At 44.7% G+C, this 23,851-nt stretch overlaps 1 protein-coding gene and 1 long non-coding RNA gene across 13 annotated transcripts in view; both read left to right on the top strand.

Moving 5' to 3' along the window:
- LOC109646109 (WD repeat-containing protein 7) overlaps positions 1-6,745 on the top strand; it is a 59,896-nt gene extending 53,151 nt beyond the window's left edge. For all 12 annotated transcript variants that reach the window (XM_069513686.1, XM_069513680.1, XM_069513687.1 and 9 more), the window contains 2 exons: positions 3,086-3,190; positions 4,284-6,745. In XM_069513686.1, the coding sequence (XP_069369787.1) occupies positions 3,086-3,190; positions 4,284-4,487 (309 nt within the window). In that variant the 3' untranslated portion in view covers positions 4,488-6,745. The remainder of the gene's footprint in view (positions 1-3,085; positions 3,191-4,283) is intronic.
- Positions 6,746-12,820: 6,075 nt separating this feature from the next.
- Positions 12,821-22,331, top strand: LOC138405398 (uncharacterized). The gene is made up of 3 exons (XR_011239134.1): positions 12,821-13,169; positions 13,459-13,585; positions 21,787-22,331. It is a non-coding gene; the product is annotated as an uncharacterized lncRNA (long non-coding RNA).
- Positions 22,332-23,851: the final 1,520 nt, after the last annotated feature.

The following is a 23,851-nucleotide window of genomic DNA, read 5'->3' as shown; positions in this document are numbered from 1 at the left end:
GACGTGAGAGTTTTTACTGATAATCTCTGTGTGTGTGTGTGTGTGTGTGTGCGTGCGTGTGTGCGTGTCTATCTAACCGTAGCTAGCTTGTCCCTGCATGACCATCTGCCACAGCTTTGATCAGCCTCCGTGAACAGTCCTTTGTCAGCTGCATCTCTCTCTCTCTCTCTGTGTGTGTGTGTGTGTGTGTGTGTGTGTGTGTGTGTGTGTGTGTGTGTGTGTGTGTGTCCAGCTGCTTCTTTAACAGACTCCACTAATTGAACACAAAGAAACAATCTGAATGATCTTTCTCTCCGTCTGCATCTGTTTCTTTCTGAGTCCGGAGGAAACGTCAGTAACTGAAGGTGAAGCTTCACACCTCCCTCTCCACGTCCTCTACATCCCATAATGAGCCGGAGTGGAGCTCGGACTCACGCTACCCGACAGGATATGGATTTATCTTTGCAGAGGCCGACACAGAAATATCAGCCGATAATAAAACTAGAAAATCTGAATCAAGCTGCACCAACTTCACTGACACAGATCAGACTGATGTTTCTGGATCTGCTCAAAGTTTTTAAGAACTTCTTTGTTGGTCCTGGACCTTCATGGACAGATGACGTCCAACACACTGTGTCTGTCTCTGCGGTCCTCAGCTGACCGTGATCAGACTCCTGTAGAACTGCTCCAGGATCTGCTCTGTGATCGGCCCACGCCTCTAAACGACGCAGCTGAACGAAACACATAGATTTATTATTATCGCAGAGTTACAGTGTTAGACAACACAACGTTTACCTTCATCACAGCGCCCCCTGATGGTGGAGTCACAAACTGTGGATGATGCTGCGTCTTTTGAAATAGATAAAGAAAAGGAGGTGGAGCTTAAGAGCTGTTAATCATGGGGGATGGAAATAAAATGGGATGAGCCTTATGTGACGCACGCACACACACACACACACACACACACACACACACACACACACACACACACACACACACACACACACACACACACACACACACACACACACAGTCCCCAGGCGTCAGGTGTAGTGAAGTACAGAGTGCTGCTGTAAATGGTTTCAGTTTGCTTCACTGCTCTCTGATAGGCTGATTGATTTGGTAGGCAGTCCACCGTGACACACACACACACACACACACACACACACACACACACTCACACACACACACACACACACACACACACACACACACACACACACCATAATATGAATGAAATCATCAATATTTGAATCACATTAAATTGTTCCGCTCGTCTTTGTGTAGAATCTTTCAGACCTGCGCTCTGATTGGACGACAGCTCTTTTCAGTTAGTGTCGTGTTTTAGTTCCAAATCATTTCCTTGTTGTTTTCCATCAGATCTCAGACTCGTGGAAGTTCTGCGCTGATTCAACATTAACAAGTTTCCATTTCTGAAACGCACTGAAACGCGAAATAAGTCCCACCCACAGAGCTGCAGGAGGAGCTCTGATTGGCCGGTGGTCGTATGTAGGTCGGAGTGTGTTTCTGTGTTTGAGGGTTTTATCAATAAGCAGAGTGAGAATCAATTCAAGACAAGTTGATATCACTTCTTTTTAAGCTTTAGATGACATTGTGATAATAACGTTAAAGCGTCGCCACAGCAACCAAGAACTTTTACAACAATTCAAATGAATCACGTGTTTAAAATTGAAACGTCAACGAAAGTAAATATTCCAAGAAACAAAACAGAAAAAAAATTCTCAAAAAGTCTCGTTGAACATTCAGGTTCTTCGGTGATGGAGGTTTTTAAAAAGCGTTTCTCTTCACTGGTTCTTGTTTTGATGAATATTCACTTCTTCAGTCTGATCACTGATGAAATGAGATCAGGAGAAGATATTGGAGGAGAAACGGTGACGGAGGTGAACAATGGAAGGAAGGTGAAAGGAGTCAAAATGAAGGGATTCATTAGGAGAGAGGTGAAGGAAAGAGGGGATGAAACACTGGAGAGATGTTTTATTTTTTTCTGCTGGAATCTAATAGTGTCTCCAGCAGGAGGAGGAGGGAGAGAACGAATTAAAAAGATGAGATTTTTATTTCATTGCATTATTAGTTTTTTCTGCTTTAATCGCCACAGACGGTTTTTCTTCTCGGGTCTGAGCGCCCGAGGCGACGCGTCTTAATCTCATCTGGAGGTGAGAGTTTGTAAACCCAGTCGCAGGCGGAGGCAGGGTGGAGACTTCTGGGAGGGCGCTTATTGCCTCACACACCCTGCATCTGGTGGGACGGTTTATTGCGTTACACGTGGCGCGGCGTCGCTTGATTTTGTCCCCAGAGTTCTGGAGGAGAATGGCAGCATATGTTGGACCAGAAGCTGCCCCTCGTCTGATGGAATTATCTCGTCCAAACCAAACACTTACTGTCGAGGAAAATCTGGGCGGCGTCGCGGCGAAATGAGTTTTTTTTTTTTCTCTCTGAGTCGACTTCATATAAAATTTCAACGAGGAGGAAAAGTTTGTTCTTCGTCACGTCGTCATCGCAGCAGAGGAACAGCTGCTGCAGATGTTTGGAGACGTCAACACGAGGAGGAGTTCTTCTCAGATTTGAGTTCAGCTGCAGGTTGAGGAGGAGGAGGAGGAGGAGGAGGAGGCTCCAGTTGCTTTAGATGATGATGTTCTTCTGCACGACCTCTAACACGTTGAACCGTTTATTACAGGTTTTATATATTTGATGTTTTCTGTCTTCTTGTACTTTTACTTTATCTTTTTGTTTTGCACCAAACACGAAAGCAAACTCCTTCAAAGTTTGAAAACTTGCTCAGCGATAAAAGTTCAACACGAAATAAAGTGAATTAAATGAACTGATGAAAGTCTCGTACGTTTCTGAATGAGGAGACAAGAAAACTGTTCACGTGTGTTTTAATTCATTTCTTCATTACATTTGATAATTAACATGTTTCCATCACATCACTCTTTCAGCAGGAAACTTCTTCTTCTTCCTCATCAGTTTATTTTCTTCGCTGAATTTGACGTAAAAAAAATGACATAATAGATTTCTCTCTCTCTCTCTCCCTCCCTCCCTCTCTCTCCCTCTCTCCCTCTCTCTCCCCCTCTCTCTCTCTCTGCAGAACATCCACGGTCACAAGGGTCCGATCACATCGGTGTCGTTCGCCCCTGACGGCCGTTACCTAGCAACCTACTCTAACGCTGACAGCCACATCTCGTTCTGGCAGGTAAATGACTCTGATATTTATTATGTTATAATATTTATTACTTTCATTCTTTAATCAGATTCACTTAAAGTTAAACCTTTAATCGTCAACACAAATTAAAAATCAGAACCTTCTGCTCATTGGTTTTATTTATTTCATCATGTTGTGATGTTCTCCTCTGGCTTATTTAATGTTATTCGCATTTTCCTGTAGATTTTTACTAAAGTTCCCGTTCAGGAGTCGTGAGAACTCACAAACGTCTGAATCTAAAGTTTTACACGGAGCGGTAAATCCCACGTACAGTAAACACAGACACACACGTGCGTCTTGTCTTCTTCCCAGAACTGTTATTTTGAATGAAAGGTCTTTACGACCTCTGACACGACTGTCTGCCGACACACACACACACACACACACACACACACACACACACACACACACTAATGGCATTACTGTAAGCATAAACCGCTGCTGCTGCGCCGGCAAGACGGCTGCTGTGGTAATGAGCTGGCAGACGCTCTGTCGGTGTGTGTGTGAGGGAGGGGCAGCGTCGTCTCAGGAAACGATAGAGTTTCTTCTGGCTGGGTTTTTCCTACACACACACACACACACACACACAGACACACAGACACACAGACACACACACACACACACACACACGCTTTGTGTCCAGTTTCAGGCTCTGACTTCTTCACGGGATGCAGCGACTGAAACTTGACCTTCTGGAGGAGCCGTGTTCATCCTCAGGTTGATGAAGTTAATTAGTTTAGTTAATGTAAAAATGTTCAAACGCTCTAATGTTCAGAAAACGTTTTCCTCAGACCGTCCGTCACCGCGGCTCCTGGAGTCCGAACCACTGACGAGACGTTTCAGCGTCTCCTTTAAACTCTAATTTTCCACGTCCGTCCACCGCCGGTCATTTCAGTCTGAGGGCGTGAAGCTGTGAGGGACGATGAGCAGACACAGATCAGGGACAGTTTGGTCAACATTCAACAGGAAGTGGTGACAAACGTCTTCTTCGTTGGTTCACCAGTGTTGTTCAGTTTGTTGATCTTTGTCCCCAGAGGAGGTTTTGGATTATTGATTGATCGGTGGAGTTTGTGTTGCTCCTCAGATGAACACCAGTCTGCTGGGCAGCATCGGGATGCTGAACTCGGCCCCTCAGCTCCGCTGCATTAAGACCTACCAGGTTCCTCCGGTGCAGCCGGCGTCCCCGGGCTCCCAGAACCACCTGAAGCTCGCCCGCCTCATCTGGACGTCCAACCGCAACGTGATCCTGATGGCCCATGACGGGAAGGAGCACCGCTTCATGGTCTGAACCTCGTCCGCAGCTGAGCCTCCTTCTTGTTTCTGACCTTTGACCTTAGTTTTCTTTTGTGAGGCAGAATGTGAAAAACTTAGATTCACTAATTTCAGCTCGTCTGCTGCGTGAAGTGAGCGAGGCCGAGGTGGTTTTCACATTTTCCTTCGGAGTTCATCGAACAACAGTTCGGGTCCTCGAGGACTCGTCGACTCTCTCTTCCCATTAAATTATTACTCGGAGTGAACTCGCTCTATCGTATTTAAAGTTCGTGATTGAAGCCACGTTTACATTTAAACTGCATTTATGTGTTTTTAGTCGTTTACATCTTCTCGTCGTTCCCGTTCGTTTGCAGCATCGTCGTCTTCCCCACGAACATTCTGAGTCCGACTGTTGCTCCTTAAAGTCAAAGCCTCTGACTCATCCAAGTTTAATTTAAAGTTCATGAAGAGAATCTTATTTTTAAAACACGCTCTGGATTTACTTATTTTCATTTTCGTTGTTTTATAAAATGCACAAAGACAACAAAGTCATCAAAGCTTGTTAAGATGAAGGGATTCATTATCCACGTTAAAGTCCCCTCTGGTCGTCAGGAGTGATTCCGTTTTATTTTCTATGTTACGACCGGCTGCGTATTATTCCAACGGATGAAAAGTTAAAACACGTCGACGTTCACGCTCATTCCGCTTGTGTATCATTTCTCCCCTCACTTTATTTCTGTCTCTCGTGATGTAAAAACTTTCCTGAAACTTTTTTAAATTTGGAGGAATCTGCTTTTTGTTTTTAATCTTCCTCGTTTTATCCGTCGCTCGTGATTGTTTGTTTCTTTGCTGACGACGTCGCTTCACATTCGACGGGAAGACGTGAAAACTGCTCCTCGTCTCACGGCTTGTTTTTCATTCCGACCCTTAGGAGCCACCTCTCGATATGATCGTGTACATATACGTTATAGATATATATCATCAGAACTGCTGTGTACTGTAGCCTGGTGTTTATCTTGTACAGTGAATCCAGTTGTGTGTATTTATTGTGGCTAACGTGACGTCTGCCTGGCACTGACCTCAGATCATTTCTCCTCTCTGTCCTTCTGAAAACATTTTAAATTCGTTCTTTTAACCCTCAGTTACTAAAATAAGATTTAACGTATCGATCGAAGTCGTCTTATGAAGCTGCAGCTAACACGCTCATTACTTCTCATGAGGAACGCTAACCGCTAATGAAGAGTCAAACAGAAGTGTCAGTCAACCAGGACTCTTCATTTAACGTCTGATCAGTTAAATATACACTTTGTATGGTAACTGTCAGTCAAACAAGTGAAGCTTCAGAGTTTAATGCAGAAATACACGAGAATTTAAAAGATATTTATAAAGTGACAGTAATTCACGAGTGTCGGACTCACTTCACTTCACTTCACTCGCTCGGCGTCGCCTCCACTCGTCGTCCTTCCTGTCGCTCCTGTCGGTTTCATTAGCGCTGTCAGAAAAGCTTCTAACACCGACACACACCTGTAAACTGGAGCGTGTCAAAGCTTTTCACAAGTTCTGACTTCAGAGAAAAAAACATCCGCTCGTCACACACACACACACACACACACACACACACACACACACACGTCCAGGCCTTCCAGCTTTGGACGGCCGGGTCCGGAGGCTGTGAGATCTCGATTTCGTACGTTTTCTCCCTTCGCTCTTAACGGTTTGGGAAAATCTGTTTTTGGCGGCGACTCGGGGGAGTAAAGGTGAGAAGAGTAGAGCAGCCGAGGGAAGAGCCGAGGAGTAAATAACAAGTGAAGAAGAAGATCAGCTCATCCAGCCAGAAAAACAAGCTTCTCCGGAGGAAGTGAAGCGAAATGTGTCCGAACCCGAAGTGACTGAAAGTGTCTGTCAACCTGCAGCTTCTTGACTCTTTCCAGAAAACAGATCATGACAAAGAATCATTCTCTGAGTGAAGCTTTCCTACTTTTCACTTTCATTCCTTCCTCATATTTTTATCGTGACGCAGCTTCTTTACCTCACGGGGGGAAAAAATTATCATTTCCAGCAGCAAACGCGAATTTCTCAGTTTCACACGAAATGTGTCTGAATTATTCTTAATTTAGTTTTTTGATGTGAGTAAAATATTTATTGTTCAGTGTGTGTGTGTGTGTGTGTGTGTGCGTGCGCTGCATGTATACAAGCTCTCCTCAGTGTAACAGTGCAGGTTGAATCTATTGTGCATCATATTAACAACTTGTGTTGTTGTCGTTGACTTTATGTCCATTAAAGATAAAAACATCAGTTTTATTCTCCATCTTCTTTTCTTTGACCTCACCTGAGGCTCGGGGGGCACAGCGGGTTGTCCACTGACCACAGGGTCGGTGCTGCACGTGGACGCACTGTGTGAGTGTGTGTGTGTGGTTAAAAACAAGCAACGAGCATCATTTCCTGTGTCGTCACGACAAAACAACGCGTTCAGACGGAAGTGATAGTTTCTGGTTTTTAACTTTAAATTCATGAGAAACGTTCAGAGTTTACATTTTTTTTTAAAGTTTATTAAAAAGTCAGATTATTTAAATTCATCTCTGAACATCAAGAGTCGAAGTTTGAACTCGACTCGGAATCGATCTCGTACTTTTTTCTCTTTCATCTCACGTCTCGTTCAGTTTAAGAAAAGTAAAGTGCGTTGAAACTAACTTGGAGGAAAGAGATGATTAAAGTTGTTGCTTCAGTTCTTCACTTTCAACTTCAGAATGAAAACATCGAGAGAAACTGAACGGAGAGATTCTCAAACTTTTCTTTGTTTCAGTTTCAGTTAAACATTTGAATGTGTGTTTTATTTTAGATGAAGATTCCGTGTGAAGATGACGAGGATCCATTCAAGCATTTCAGTTTAATATCTCAACATTTGTGTGTTTGTCTTCGTTTGTTTTCTCTGAATCTTTATTTCTTCTTCTCTCTCTTTATTTCATGTGTTTCGGCCTCGATCGTTTCTTCTTCTGTTGTTTTTGGCGTCGTCTGCGTTCGTCCTTCAGGTCATTGTGGAACAAATAAAAGTCTAAATCGCAGCAGGAGGTTCAGACTCTGAGATTTTCTTATTGATCGACGGAGCGAAGCAGCAAAACTAACTCTCTCTCTCTCTCCTGCTCTCTCCCTCCTCCCTCCCTCCATCGGTTTCTTCCTCCTCACAGACGTCAATTTGTCTTTTTTTTTTTTTTTTTTTTTTTTTAATCCCACGAATTCATTTTGCTCCTGAACTCGTTCACATCCGTCCAAGTTTAGTCAAACAAGGATTTAAGTGCAGCTTTTATTTTGAAATGAATCAAAATGTCCTACTTTCCTCCCACACTGTTTTTAAAATCCCTTCTGGAGTCAAACTGTTTTTTGTTTTTTTTGTTGTTGCTCTGGTGAAAGTTTTGTCGAGATCAGAAAGTCGTGTTGTTCCAGTTTGTGTATTTATCCATTATTGATGTTCCCAAAAGTTCCTGCATCTCAGCTGCGAGCGTTTCTTTTTTTTTTCCTCTCAAGATAAAAAGATTATCAACAGATCTGCGCTTGTTTAGAATCGATAGAATCTCACAGTCGGATGAGAGAAAGTTTTCAGGGGAAAATACACAGAAAAGCTGTTTTGAAGCAGGTGAAGCTGAAACTGTTGAAATAAAACACGATGCTTCACCTGAGACCAGAGTTTCGACATTTACATATTCTCACGTCTGCACGTTTCATCTTTCATCTTATTTGAACTCTAAATGCACAGTGGAAAAAATAAAATGTTGAATTAAGAAGCAGTAAATATCCTCTTCGCTCGTTTCTGTTGCTGCTGCTCAATATATTTAATATGTTTGGAAGTGGAGACGAGTTTATTTATTTAGAAACGTTTTCCTGCCCCTAAAATAATTATAACACAAATACATTTTATTTCATGGCACCTTTACACCCGAGGGCCCTTTACATTAAATCCTAAATAAATACACAAATAATTAACGTGACCTTCAACACAATATGTAATAGATAATAATTTAAATTAATTCATGACCTGTCCATCTTTATTCTCATATGACAGATTATGTTTCCTGTTTTTATGGTTAAAGTTCAGTAGAGATAGAAAAGTTATTGCATCTTCTGAAAGTTGACGTCTGAGGTTTCCTTACAAAACAAACTGCTTTTTAAAATATCTAATATCACACACGAGTTTTCAAAAAGCTCTTCGTTAAATAAACTTCCATCTTGTCAGAGGCTAAAAAACTGAATCCTCATTATTCAGCTCGAAGCATCAGCCGCTGTTCTCGAAGTCATTCATCACAAAACACTCAGAACTCATCAGATCCTCATTGATCCAAACTCATTTCTCTTCATTTAAAATGCAAATGAATCAACACGTGAACGAGTCCAACACGTTAAATATGTCAGATTTAAACACGTGGTAAAAACACAGAAGATTAGCAATAAAAACATAAAGTACAAAATACAAGTACGACAAAAGCGGAAGCTCTACTTCACAAGATGTTTTACTGCAGAAGGAGTTTTTGTCCAGAAGTGGAGGTGAACTCACATCCTAATACTTCTGTAATAGTACTTTTCGTGGTATTTCACAGTCCTCTCATGCTTCATGTATCCAGGGAGGATTTTATTTACGAGTACATTAACTGCAGGTTTTTAAAAAGCAAATTAAAAAATTTCATTGTGACGATCAGCGTTGGATTTCTTCGTTTTAAAGCTTCGACTTAAACATCAAAGTCGTTTCTAGACAAAGAGACAAAGGACGAAGGCTCCGTCCACACTTCCACTGTCCACAGGCGCTTCAGAAAGAAAACGCAGTGTTGTGGATGGAGCTGAACCTCGTCCCTGCGGCCGACCTCCTCGTCTTTATCTCTACAAACTGTTTTAAACCGTCCACTTATCTTCTCTCCTCCTGACGGCGGCCGCACGTCTCAACATCAGAGCCGTCAACCTGCTAAGTTCCTTTAATCCTCAGAAAGTATCCGTGCATATTTAAACGTGGGACAGAGTCCACGCTTTAAACACAGCGCGAAGGAAAGTCGATGTTAAGTGCCCGAGAGAAGTGGAGATCAAAAAGGGACAATGTGTGTTTAGCTCCGACAAGATCGGAGGTAGAGTAACTGAGGAGGTGAGGAGAGGAGGCGAGGAGGTAGGGGAGGAGGCGAGGTAGGAGAGGAGGGAGTTTAGGTTTCGATCAGTTAAGAGCAGAGCGGCTGTGATTCTGCTCAGCTGGAGAGAGAAAGTATCGACGTGGAGTCAGAGAACCTCGGCCTCCCCTCGCCTCCCTCAGGTGGGCATTAAGATCCAGCCCAGCGATGGAGGGAGGGAGAGACGGAGGGAGAGACGGAGGGAGAGACGGAGGGAGAGAAGCCCCCGAGAGCTCAGCCCCAGCTTTGATTCACCGGGGTTTCTCACATCAACTTGCAGGAGTCTGGGGCCCGCCGCTCGAGGAGGGGCCTCCGCCTCGAAAACCACAACGCCGTCAAAAATTAATCGCCGCCGCTTTACTTTTCAATTATCAATTCAGCGTCGAGGCTTAGAGCGAGATTAAGGTTACTAACGGCTGTTAAGACGCCGGCGGAGAGGGAGCGAGTGTGTTCGGTGTTTTAACGAGGTGAAGAATCCGAGACGAGCGGCTACGATCGGTTAATACTCAGAGAAGTGAGGAGGAGATTTCATTGGACGACAGAGTTCCCAAGGCCGAGATTCGTGTTTTTGATTTAAATATAAACAGTAAAGAAATGTTCTGATGCTTTAAAGTAGTTTAACGTTAAAAAAAATCCAATTACATTTAAAATATCTTCTTTAAATCTGAGTGTGAAGTCACCAGAACATTCTTCTTCTTTGTTCAGTTGAGGAATTCCTCTGTTTTATCATCAGTATTTAACGGCTGTCGTTTCCTGGAGTCTCGCTCTCGCTCTCTGCAGCGGACGCTCTCCTCCTCTTCCTCTGAGCGGCTCCAGATCCTCAAAGAAGAAACTTTCTAATGTAACATATCGATCAAAACTTACTTATGCAGCAGATTTCTGCCTCGTTCTGCTCTTCGCTCCTTTCATCCTGTGATTAAAGCTTCTCCCAAACCTCCTGATGAGGAGACACTTTACATCTTATCTTCCTGCTCGACCTCGTTAGGTGATTTAACGAACAGAAGAAAAGTTCTTCACTTCGTTAAAGAAGAAGAAGAAGAAGAACCAGATGTTTTAAAAATATGATGTATTTAGGTTTCAAGATATTTAAAGGACGGAAATATACGAAGAACCTTTTAGTGGTTAAAGTTAATTAAAGTTCGAATAATTCAAATTAAATAGTGTGTGTGTGTGTGTGTGTGTGTGTGTGTGTGTGTGTGTGTGTGTGTGTGTGTTTAAGATCATCTGCCTCGGAGTCAAACACACGCCGTTGTCTATTCAGACGATCCCGCCTCCACACGTGTCCTCTGACCCTCTGGGATTTTGACCTCTGACCCCGGCTCTGCTCATCACGGTGTCACTACATCCGTGTGTGTGTGTGTGTGTGTGTGTGTGTGTGTGAGTGTGAGTGTGTGTGTGTGTGTGGGAGGAGTCCCTGGAAACAACCCATCTGTCCCCTTTAGGACACACATCTGCACTTCTGTCCTTGTGAGGACCCTCGGTGACATTAGATCAGTCGGAGGCGTTTCCCTCTCGGCTCGCTCTCATTGGCTGTTGCAGGTTTCTGCTCTCGTCCAATCGCTGAACCTTTAACACGTCGAGGCTCCTGATTCGTCGACATTTACGACTGGAATCTGTAAATCTGTTCAGATCGTCAGGAGAACTCGATCACAACTGAAATGTTTTTCCTCGTGTGGCGCAGGAATACGAGAGAATCTGTCTGAGAGAAGTAAGAAGATCAAAGTTGTTGAGTGATTCTCTCAGAACATGAAAGTAAAGTTAACAGATCAAAACCATGAAGAACAGAACTCGGGGACAGTTCGTGGGTTTTTCTTCACGTCTGTGTTTTGAATTCAGATTTTTCTCCCTGCAGCTTCGCTCCCTGATCTTTATCTCTACAAACTGTTTTAAACCGTCCACTTATCTTCTCTCCTCCTGACGGCGGCCGCACGTCTCAACATCAGAGCCGTCAACCTGCTAAGTTCCTTTAATCCTCAGAAAGTATCCGTGCATATTTAAACGTGGGACAGAGTCCACGCTTTAAACACAGCGCGAAGGAAAGTCGATGTTAAGTGCCCGAGAGAAGTGGAGATCAAAAAGGGACAATGTGTGTTTAGCTCCGACAAGATCGGAGGTAAAGTAACTGAGGAGGGAGGAGGTGAGGAGAGGAGGTGAGGTGGTGAGGGAGGAGAGGAGGTAGGGGAGGAGGTAGGAGGTGAAGGGAGGAGGTGAAGGGAGGAGGTGAAGGAGTCATGGATCAGCTCAGAGCGGCTCTGATTCTGCTGAATTGACCTGATGCTTTAAATCTGTCCATTCACAGCTGAGGTGAAATGCATCCTGGGTAAGATCCCTGCCGTAGTGCCCCTGAGCAAAGCAGCAGCCCCCCCCCCACCCCCCCCCCCCGTCACAGCCTCTAAACCTGAGTACGTTTCCTCAGAAGGAAACAGAGGTGATGTGTTGTCTCCTCCGTGTTGTTCAGAGGAAGCTTGTGTCTGTTCACATCAGATTCAGAAACAGATCGACACGTCTCCGTGTTTCATGTCGAACAGACGTCGGTGAAATAACGTCCTGATGTTTCAACTGAGGAGGGAGGAGGTGAGGACAGGAGGCGAGGTGGTGAGGGAGGAGATGTCCTGATGTTTCCACCGGCGGCGACGCATCGATCAGCTGATCAAACGGCTCCGTCATGAATATTTCACACAAACGACCGTAACAAGGAGTCGTGAACTCCTCGCGGACGCAGAGCGTCTCACTGAGGATATCGACGGACAGTTTACGAGCAGCTGATCGGAGATGATGATCACAGCTCGGATGATTGACAGCTCGGATGATTGACAGCTGCTCGTCAGTAGGAGGAGGAAGCTGTAGTTCAGTTGATCCAGGTTTTACAGATGAACTGAAAATTTGATGCTAAAAGAAAAACAGAAATACTTCATTCAGAAACTTCTCTCATCAACAAACTAATTCATCTTCATCGTCTCGACCTCCTCTTCCCTCAGATCGTCCCTCGGTTCTAAAAATTATCTTTATTTATGGTTTGGACCAGTCGTCGTCCTGAGGAGGACGTGCTGCTCGTTAAGAAGTTAGCATCAGATTTGACAGACGAAAAGCAAAGAACGAGGTTTTCATGATCTCTTTCAGCATCTTCTCTTTCCGTTAGTTCGGTCACGTGACGTAAACACGAGAAACTTTATTTGAGGAACTCGAAGCTGCAGATATCAAGTCGGCCTCTGAACTCAAACCAGAACCAGCGTCCAGGAAAAGGTGAGAATCATTTCCCCTCTGCTAAATGGCAAATGTCAATTCTGTGATGACACCACTCCTGAAACACACTCGTCTGTAATTTCAGCTCAGAGCGAAACAACAAACAATCACAAACCGTCCGTCCGCAGAGACACGTGACGGAGAAGCCGGGTTGTCAAGCGACGGCAGTAAATCGCCTCCACACCAGATTCCTCAGGTCCATTAAAGACGGAAGCCGAGCAGGAGAGACGGCGGCGAGCAGGATGTGACCGGCAGGAGCATCGACTGGTTAAAGCTGGAGATTGGTGAGAGCTGACGGATCGATGCGCTCGGAGCCTGGACGCTCAGAGAGAGAGGTAGAGAGATGTATGATTACTGTGGAGAGAGAGAGAGAGAGATATTCTGTCACTTTTCAGTTTAAGTTCCTGATGTGAAGGTCGAGTCGGGGGATTTTTGTTGGTGAAAACTTTGTTAAAGATCAAAACGTTGAGATGAAACATCAAGAGAAGAAGATTTCAAAGTTTAAAGTTCAAACACACGGACGCTCGTTCTCAGTGATCACTTAAAGAAAGCTGAAGCCGATCACTCATCGGAAAATAAAATCTGTTAACGCCACACGTCTACGTTTCCTCTTCCTGTCGTCAGGTATCAGGACGGTGGATGAAGACGCGTCTGCACCTCGTCCCACTGTTCGACTCTGAAAACAAAATATCCAGGATGATGGAGCGGCCATCTTGAGCTAGAAACCATGATGCTGATCTCTCCACCAATCGTGAGTCTCAACGACTTTAACACACACACACACACACACACACACACACACACACACAGTTCTACTGAGTCACTGAAGGTGTTTAATATTTCTACATTTTTATCTGAATTCTCTCGTCGACATCATTTTAACTCGTCTTCTGCTGTGAGGGGGATTTCATCATATCACAGGTCCGTGTGTGTGTGTGTGTGTGTGTGTGTGTGTGTGTGTGTGTGTGTGTGTGTGTGTGTGTGTGTGTGTGTGTGTGTGTGTGTGTGTGTGTGTGTGTGTGTATTTGTGTGTGTGCGTGCGCATGCATGCATGCATGCATGCATGTGCGTGAGATGAGAGTGTGTTTGTGTGTGTGTGTGTGTGTGACCTTGACACTGACAGAGCTTTAGCCTGAGGCCTGTCCTTTAGCTAGGGGGAACACACACACACACACACACACACACACTCTGTCACATGAACACGTTAACACACACATTCAAGCAACAAAGTAAGTATGCACATATATCGTCAGTTACACACACACACACACACACACACACACAGTGCCCAGTGTAGCCAGCAGGGCTGTGGCTCATTAATGTTGCATTGATTGGACAGAGAGGAGCAGTGAACTGGAAGAAGTGTGTGTGTGTGTGTGTGTGTGTGTGTGTGTGTGTGTGTGTGTGTGTGTGTGTGTGTGTGTGTGTGATAAATAAACTTGTTCGTGAAGTTAAAGCTTGAATCCCGAAAAATTACTAAAAGTTCGATTTTACACTTTCAAAGACTTTTTGTGAAATTCAGAATTTTAGGACGTAGGAAAGTTTTTTGTCTTCAGTTTATTTATTCAGTCAGATTGAGACTCATCCTCAGTCTCAGCTGTCAATCATGACGAGGAGGGGTTCATCATGTACTGCACCCAGCGACCAGGAGACGATGGAGACACTTTGGTTTCACTTTTTGGGAGGGGTGATAAACAGAAACACCGAAGGAGGGAGGGAGGGAGAGAATAAGGGAGGATGAAAGGAGGAGGGGCAGAGGAGTGAAGAGAGGGAGGGAGGGAGGAACGAGGGAGGAGAAGGAGGTGAGAAGACAATTAAAACAGTCGACGGGCACTTTGGATTCCCCCGACTGCATCTCATCATCTCACACACACACACACACACACACACAGTTTTACAGGTGAAGTGATACACACACAAAGCTCTTTGGTTGCCACGAGAAACACTTCCTTGTTTGCCCTAACGCCCTCACTTCCTGTCCGCCGAGACGTTTAAAGTGTGTGTGTGTGCGTGTGTATGTGTGTGCGTGCGTGTAGTTTTTATGTTGCATGGCTAATTTTGACAGCATGGGAATGAGAGAGTAAGTAATGGTCCCAGCAGAGGTGTGTGTGTGTGTGTGTGTGTGTGTGTGTGTGTGTGTGTGTGTGTGTGTGTGTGTGTGTGTGTGTCCAGAGAGTTCCATCCATTAGTGATAATGGGGAAACAGAGCTGCTATTAGCTGTTAATGGACAAACACACAAACACACACACACACAATGTAAGAGCTCATTCAAGTCAGTGGGAAATACGTTTTAGCTGCGTGTGTGTGTGTGTGTGTGTGTGTGTGTGCGTGTGTGTGTGTGTGTGTGTGCGTGTAACTCAGACCTGAACCAGTGCGTCTCAACTGTTGCCATGGTTACTGGATCTTCTTTTTCGTGGACGTCTTCGTCCTCTACGTGTGTGGCTCCTCCTCCTCCTCGTCCTGACAGATCTGTGCTCTTCCAGCTTCACGTCCGTCTCGTGTTGGAAACCTCCGAGTCGTTCCACTTCGGCGCAGCAGCGACTCGCACGTCTGTGTTCCTGGAGAACGGCCCTCTGGGAGATTTCGTGAAACCGCTGCTTCCTTCAGACGCCGTCGTCGGAATCCTCCAACGCCCGCGAACAAACCGAGCTGCGGACGAAAACGCTCTTCGGTTTTCATCGAAAACATCGAGAAGATGTTTCTTCGGTTGAGTCGAGATTTTCAAAAATAAATTATTCTCACCTTCTGTCATCACTGACAAACTGTTGGTGACAGAAGTGCAATGAATCATGGGATATGTTGCGGCCCCCGACTGAGACACAGAGATAAAGGAAGTGATCAGGATTAAAAACTTCTCTATCGCCTCGTGTTCATCCTCTCATCATCCTCCCATTTTCTCCCTTCTCTCTTCCTCTGTCCTTTTTTTCTTACTTTTCCTCTCTTCACGTCTCTCATTCCTTCTCCTCTTTTTCTTCTTCCTGTCTTCTCTCTCTCTACATTCCTCCTCCTTTTTCTCTCTATTCTTTCAATTCATCCCTTCCTCTTGCCCATCTCCACTTCCCCTCCCCTTTGCTTCTCCCACTTCTTCCCATTTTTTCTCTCCTCCTCCTCTCATTCTTCCTCATTTGCTTTCCTTGAATCCTCTCTCATTTTCTCTCACCCTCTAATTTCCCTGTTTTTCTCCCTGGTCTTCATGTTTTTTCTGTCCTCTCCCTCCTCTCCCTCCTCTCCTCCTCTCCTCCTCTCCTCCTCTCCTCCTCTCTCCTCCCCTCCCTCGTTCACATTAAGGTCAGGATGGTGCTAAGTGTCTATCAGTGGTGATGAGGCTCAGGAGACTCCTTTGTTCTCAATGAGGGTGAAAATTCAAAACAGCCACAAACCCCTCACCCCCCCCCACCTCCCTCCCCTCATCCCTCCATCCTTCATCCTGTCGACCAATCAATCGCTCTCGCTCCCTAACAACTCTATTGATCAGATGCACTAACAACATCTTTCATTTATTAATTATGAGAGAAAGTCTTCATGGGATCTCTCCCTCCTTCCCTCTCTCTCCCTCCTTCCCTCTCACTCCCTCCTTCCCTCTCTCTCCCTCCCTCTCTCTCTCCCTCCATTTTAAGTGTCTGATGTCTCTACTTTCTTCTGACATTTTATTTCATTGTTTGTAAAACACAAAGTTTCATGTTTGTTTTAAAAAGTGTTGAATTCTCTCCCATCGTTTCCTCCTCCTCCTCATCTGCTCCTCGTTGTCTCCCCTCCCTCATCTCCCCCTCCTTGTCTCTCCATCCTCGTTTCTTCATCCTCTCCTCCTGCTCATCTTCTCCACGTCTCCTCCTTATCGTCTCCCTCTCATCCTCTCCTCCTCGTTGTCTCCTCCTCGCCTCCTTCTCGCCTCGTCCTCTCCTCCTCCAGTTGTGTTTACAGACTCTTCATTGATTGGACGGCCGAGCGCTGACAGACTGACAAAGAGCCTTTTTATTAACGGCCCGTCTGCGTCTGCCAGAGAAGACGAACACTTCGCTCCATGAACCTAATGTTTCCCTGAAGAGACGTTTTCATTACGAGCAACAAAAACACTGATCAGGACAAAAAGTCGACTCATGAACAAAGAAGAAGAAATAAAACATGTTCATGTGTTCACCAGAATAATGTCGGACTGATGTGTGTGTGTGTGTGTGTGTGTGTGTGTGTGTTTGCAGAACAGATCACAATCGGTTGTTACTGATCGTTTATCCTCCTTCAGGATACATGCTACCTCTCTCTCTCTCTCTCCCTCTCTCTCTCTCCCTCTCCCTCTCTCTCTCTCCCTCTCTCTCTCTCTCTCTCCCTCTCTCTCTCTCCCTCTCTCTCTCTCTCGTGTCCTCTGCCTCACCCGGCCCTCGGGGGTGCAGTCACACAATTGGTCAGTGACATGACAACCAATTAAGGACTAATTAATCAAGCTCCAGTTGATAGGTAATATCCTGAGCCACTCGGGGTGAAACCCTGTGTGTGTGTGTGTGTGTGTGTGTGTGTGTGTGTGTGTGTGTGTGTGTGACACAGAGAGAGAGAGAAAATGAGTTAAAATGAGAGAGCTTCATTTAAAATTTTAAAAACATACACAATAAAGAAAGATCTGAAGCTCCGCCTCTCACCAGGTTCATTTAATCAGTTCAGAACACAACCATCGTGAACTCGCTGTGATGAGTCGCGACACCACGACTGTGACTTTTCTTTTAGTTCCACGAATTGATTTCTCTTCAAAGTGAAACCAAATCACCTTGATCGCCCCCCTGGTGGCGGGCTGCAGTATAGCTCATAACCCTGGCCTCCTCCATGTTAGCAGAAGGGACATGGACCACATTAACATTTCCAGAAACGCAATAAATACAATCTCAGTTATTATCACACTGATGTTTGTTCGTGTTTCTACTCAGTTTGGTTTTATTTCGTTTTTTGATGAAATAAAAACAGAGATGTCATGATTGACAGCTGAGACCGACTCGGGATTGGTTGAGAGCGTGTGTGGGTGGGACTTTGATACCAAATACTAAAGTAATCTATTACTGCAGTCTGATTATATAAAACGTCTTCTTCCTCTGATTATTTATATTTTCATCATTATAATAATAATAATAATCATATTATCTTTATTATTAATATTGGTGTGTGAACCTTGTGCTGTGGACGGATGCAGTATAAGTACATGAGTTACTGTGAGCGCAGCAGAACAAACACATGTAGCAGTAAACAGCTCAGCAGTGGAACTCAGTCGGCTCTCTAAAAATAAATGTGATCACTGTGGGGGGGCCCGGGGCCCTCAGGCCGAGTGAATGGAAGTATTGATGAGAGCGCGCACACACACACACACACACACACACACACACACACACAAACAAATAAAAGCAGAGTGTAAGAGCCACTGGCTTGAGGCCACAGTTGTTGTTTGTGGCCCATTGCTATATGTGCAACACACACACACACACACACACACACACAGATACTATTATTGCAGGTTCTTGTTTTCCTCTTCGTCCTCCACCTGATCTGACTCGAACAGAACAAAGTGATTGTGTTTCTGTGTTTCTGTGTTTTGAACGCTGACCGTGGATTCACCTGCTCGCGTCGTGGCAGCTGATGTGTGTGTGTGTGTGTGTGTGCTCAGTTTGGGTCGTCAGGTTTGTGAGAGTTAGAAACTCACAGCTCGTCTACATGTTGAAGATATGTTTACTGTTATTTTACATTTCAGGTTCTTTCTCATTGGTCGTCTTGGTGATTTAAATTAAAAATAAAGTTTATGTTTAACTGTTAAATATCAAACCTCAGTTACGTTTCTTTATCATGAGGATTTGATCCGAAATGTTTCAGCCCCAAAGAACGAGCAGAGTGAAGAACAGCAGTGTCACTCAGAGATTGACTGATTTAAATCACATGTGACTGATCCTGTTCACACACACACACACACACACACACACACTTACTTACTTCAACATGGCCTCTGGTCTGTTCTCTCCTCACAGGCCAATCAATAGACAACATGTTGAGCTCTATACAGGCAGAGCTACTATGGATCCAAGGCCTAATTGTGTGGCAGCAAAGTGTGTGTGTGTGTGTGTGTGTGTGTGTGTGTGTGTGTGTGTGTGTGTGTGTGTGTGTGTGTGTGTGTGTGTGTGTGTGTGTGTGTGTGTGTGTGAGAGAGCAGTGGGCCAGTCAGAGTTACTAAAAGCTTGTCTGTGTCACGATCGCATCTGTGACTATTTTAAGTAGAGAAATATTCTACAGAGAAATTTCTAAATGTTCATGTTTCATATGAATTTTCTTTTTTAATAATCACCACGTTTATTTTTCCCACCTCAGTCCTGCAACCTTCTTTCTTTCTTTCTTTATTCATTCATTCATTCATTTATTGCACCAAACATATTTTCATACATTTCATCTTTGGATCGTTGAAAGTGACACGATCATGAAATAAAAACATTTCAGATCGATCGATTTTTCTACCTGAATATGTGATACTGGTTTTATGTGAACCTTGAAGATCACAGATTCTTGTCTGTCCAAAGTGATGCTGTAAAAAGAGACGGCTCGTCCAAATCAAGGCGTCCTCCAGCGTCTGAGAGAGAGGACGATGTCCCACTGTCCGTTGTCAGGATGGTAATAGTGCGGTGGCGTTTTTAATAAGTGCAGCTAGAATAGGATGTGGTTTGTCTTATCTGTTTTATATATAAAGACGAAGGAGATGCAGAAGAGACACCGAAATACAAAGACAGACGAAAGAAGAAAAAGACTTGGAGGTTTCCAGACATTTAACCTGAAGGCTGCAGGCTGAAGGTTCCAGAAAATGTCCAGAGACACTGACTCAGACGTTAACGTTCAGGAGCATGTGTGGACTCTGTGAAGACACAGAGAGACACAGGAGACGACAGACAGCTAGAGAGACAGACAGTTGACCCCTGTGGCGTCTCCTCGTGTCCCTGCCCTCGTCTCACAGACGAGCAGCAGGACGGACGCGGAACACAAACTTATGATTTGCCCTCTCCGTCCAGGCTCCATAACTCACCACCACGCCTGCCGTTCGCTGTCACCGCGCACAGACTCGGGTTGAAATACGACCGCCGGGTCCGTCCCCGCGGTCCACTCCAAAACAACGTGAGGATGGAAAAATGGCAGCAGGAGGCGCAGGGTTAATAGAGCGATCCTCCTCTTTTAATTGAAAAAGTTAAACGAGGCGACGGGGCAGCGATGTTATTACAGGGAATGAGACGGGAGCAGAAAGATGAATGGCGGCCTCTGAGGTTGGGTTAATGAGGACACGGGGGGGGCATGTAGGATACTGGACATGAGGGTCAAACGTTACTGTGTGTGTGTGTGTCTGTGGGACGCAGGGACACAAGGATAGAAGTTTAGTTTTGTGCAGGTGATAGATTCGGATCTTTGTGCTTCGAGATTCTGGACGTTTATGGATTTGGAGTCAAAACAGAGCAGTACCACCGCAGACTGTGGGGGGGCAGTGTCACCAATAATTCAATCGAGACGAAGAAACACGAAGAAGAACTTTAAACTGAGGCAGAACTTTTCAGGAGAGGTTTTGGTGAGTTCCCTCAGAAGAACATTATCGTCCACATCTCTTCCGTCCTCCCTTCACTGACGCTGTCGCTCTGCGATGACGTCACCTGACACTAAAGAACTAGAGTCATGATGTTTTAAAGCCTCTCGAGGGTTTTTTTTTATCATCTGAACATAAACAGGTTGTTTGACTGATTATTTAGTTTTTCTGAGGATGACAGCCTCGTAAAATAATACGGCCGCAAGGTCGGTCAGCTGTAAAACCAGTGACCACGGAAACACCGACGCGTCCTCGAGTTAAAGCGGCAGCAGAGTCCTGAACCTTCCTGTTGTACACACGTCTTTATTCTCTGACATGTGAACAGCAGTACAGTTACACAGGTAGTACTCGAATCCTAGGAAAATCCTCCACTCAGATAAAAACCCTTTTTATTCGTCTGAGTGTGAATTCTCCAGCATCCATTCAGGCTAAAAACACATTTAATCACCTCATTGCCACAAAACAAGACAAATCAAGCGCTCCTTTTTCTGTTTAATATCTGAAACGGATCCAGGTCTTCCCCTTCAGGCCCCGTCAGCTCTCAGCGCGCCCCCCCCCCTCTTTACATGCCATCATTTATTAATGGTAAGAGGTCTGCGTAAAGCATTAGCCGTGTTTGTGATAAACCATTAGTGATGTATTTCATTTCTCTGTAGGAAACGGACGAGCGCTGGGGGCCGTTAATATCCGTTAATGTTAAGAGGCGGCGGAAGGGGAAGAGGTTCCTCCCTCTGAGGTGATTAGACCCGTCCATTTAGTTAGAGGACGCACACACACACACACACACACACACACACACACATACACATCATCAAACCTTTGTACATGTGCACAAATGTACAAATATCTGAAAACACTTCTTCTCCCAGGGAGTCACTGATCTGCTGATTAAAAACAAACGGGAAAGTTTTAAAATCTATTTAAAAACTAACAGGTGACCAGTTAAAAGATCGTCAGCGACGTTTTGAATCGGCTGCATTCAGAGAGAGTGTGTGAGAGTGTGTGAGAGTGTGTGTGTGTGAGTGTGTGTGTGTCTGTGTGTGTGTGTGTGTGTGTGTGAGTGAGTGTGTGTCTGTGTGTGTGTGTGTGTTTTGGTCTCTGGAGTGTCAACACACGATCAGATATAAATTAGTAATGATGAGCAGGCAGCTGGTGTGACTGTGGGTTCAACGTTCATCTCCACGGCTCGGTCACATTCTCTCTTCGAAAGTAAAGATAAAAAAAACTTTGAGACGAATGAACCGAACGCGTGAACAGTAACGTCACTTCCTGTTTGTAGCTGCAGACGTGCGTTCACACCACCACGTTTTTTCCTGCGGTGAAATCTAACTTCAGTGTAAAGACCTCATTCTGTGTCTCTCTCTTGCAGAGTCAGTCATCGTTGAGGCTGAAACTTCAGGTCCAGTGCAGCAGTTGTCGTCTCGTCTTCCTCTCGTCCGCAGGAGAACAGGTGAGTATTTGCAGGTAACGCACGGACGACACGAGCAAACATCGGAACCATCCGGCAACAGTTTTCTGAATCAAACCTTCAGCTCGTGTCTGCAGAGTCGGAGCGTAATAAGTCAACTGCTAATTACTGAAGAAGTGAGATTACAACCCGAGTGTGTTCCCTCCAGCACAAATCAATAGGTCATCATCTCTACATATTACTACATATCGGGGGGGGAGGGGTGCGTTTTTAATGGAGGACCACTGAGCCTGTTAACGTTGTCGCCATGACAACAACAACACAAAGACACTGTCATTGTCAGCATCCATAACAACATCTGGATGATATCACACAGAGCGGAGACGGGACGTTGACTGGTACTAACTTAAACACAACGTAACGTGATGCTAACCGTTCAGGTCACGAACCCTCCTCCTCCATGTTAGCAGCTGGGACATGAACCAAACGAAAACATCTGAGCAAAAGTGAAATAAATCAAAGATGGTTTCTGTTTTTTTGTGTGTGTGTGTTTCTTATCACACCGATGTTTGTTCAAGTGTTCGTTATGTAAAAATGAGCTGACGTCATGATTGGCAGCTGAGGCTGACTCGTGATTGGTCGAGAGAATGTGTCGTCAGGTTCCGTCTCCTGATCGCTGTCGCAACTGGAACTTTCATCCATTAACCATCGGCCATTGTTTGAAGCGAGACGAGATATCAACAATCTGTGAGTGTGTGTGTCTGTGTGTGTGTGAGTGTGTGTGAGTGTGTGTGTGTGTGTGTGTGTGTGAGTGTGTGAGTGTGTGTGTGTGTGTGTGTGTCACAGTCAATGATTGAACAGGTCAGTCCGAGCGTCCGAGCAGTGAGGATGTGTGTGAGCAAATATTTGTGCAGATATTGATGATCAGTTTTCACAGATGATGATTAACACGTCAGGTTCTCGCTCATCCACAGACTCAACCTGCTCAGCAGAGGGTCGCTGGTTTGAATCCGGAGGAGGAACGTTGATGAGCTCAGTGAGTTAAAGTGTGGATTAGAAAACGTCTGATGACTGAACGATCAGTCCATCCCTTAACCCACGGACCTGAAGAACTCGTTTCCTCTTCCTGTTTCCATGTTTCTGTGAAGTTTTGAACGAGTGAAGTTGGGGGAAGTTTTAAATCTTCCTCAGTGATCAGACTTTGCAGAATGAGCAGATTATTTAAAATGGTTGAAGTGTTTGTGTATTCTGGTCGAACCCAGATTGATTCTATCGTCTGAACAGATTTCTTCTGGGATTCTCCGACTCTCCTCTCTCCTCTGTGTAAATCACTCTTCGTCACCTTCATCATCTCATAATCAGACATCTCAGATTAGATTTTTTCTGAAATGAACTCGAGCGGCGACACGGCCTCGTGTGTGGAGGCGCTTTATTCCGAGTGACGAGAGACGCACTGTAAAAAAATCACGACATAATAAAACATGGTGACTTCAAGAGATGAAAATGTTTCTTCTCACATCCAGAACATTTCAGGAAAACGTCAGGACTTCAGAGCAGATCTGAAAACAGCTGCTTGAGTCCACGACCTCCACCCAGAACTCAGCTCAGAACTTAGATCGACTAAATCCAAAGCTCCGTCTTCACCACAACCTACAACTGTTGCTCCGTCTGTAGTTGCTCCGTCTGTAGTTTCTCCTCCGGCTTCTCGTCGTTAACGAACAAGACTCAACAGAAATATATTGTTTTCTGGCAGAGAAGCTGCAGAGGAGCTGCAGAGCCTCAGACTGTGAGACTCTGATTCTCATAAACTTTTATCTTTGGAACAATGACAGCAGAGATATTTTTAGATTCTAGAGACACGCTCATAATACTTGTAGAATAATGTTGTCAGGAAACGTTTAGTGTTGGTTCTGATCTGCTCATATGATAAGTTGACTTTAAAAATAACATAGAATTTAATGTTCATATTTATTGAGCACTTTTCAGAACAGACACAAGCTGCCTGGAAGATCAAATATTGATATTA

Source organism: Paralichthys olivaceus, chromosome 18, assembly GCF_024713975.1.
Source record: "Paralichthys olivaceus isolate ysfri-2021 chromosome 18, ASM2471397v2, whole genome shotgun sequence".
Classification (NCBI taxonomy): Eukaryota; Metazoa; Chordata; class Actinopteri; order Pleuronectiformes; family Paralichthyidae; genus Paralichthys; species Paralichthys olivaceus.
Note: the sequence above shows the minus strand (reverse complement) of the source record. Positions and strands in the feature narration are given on the sequence as shown.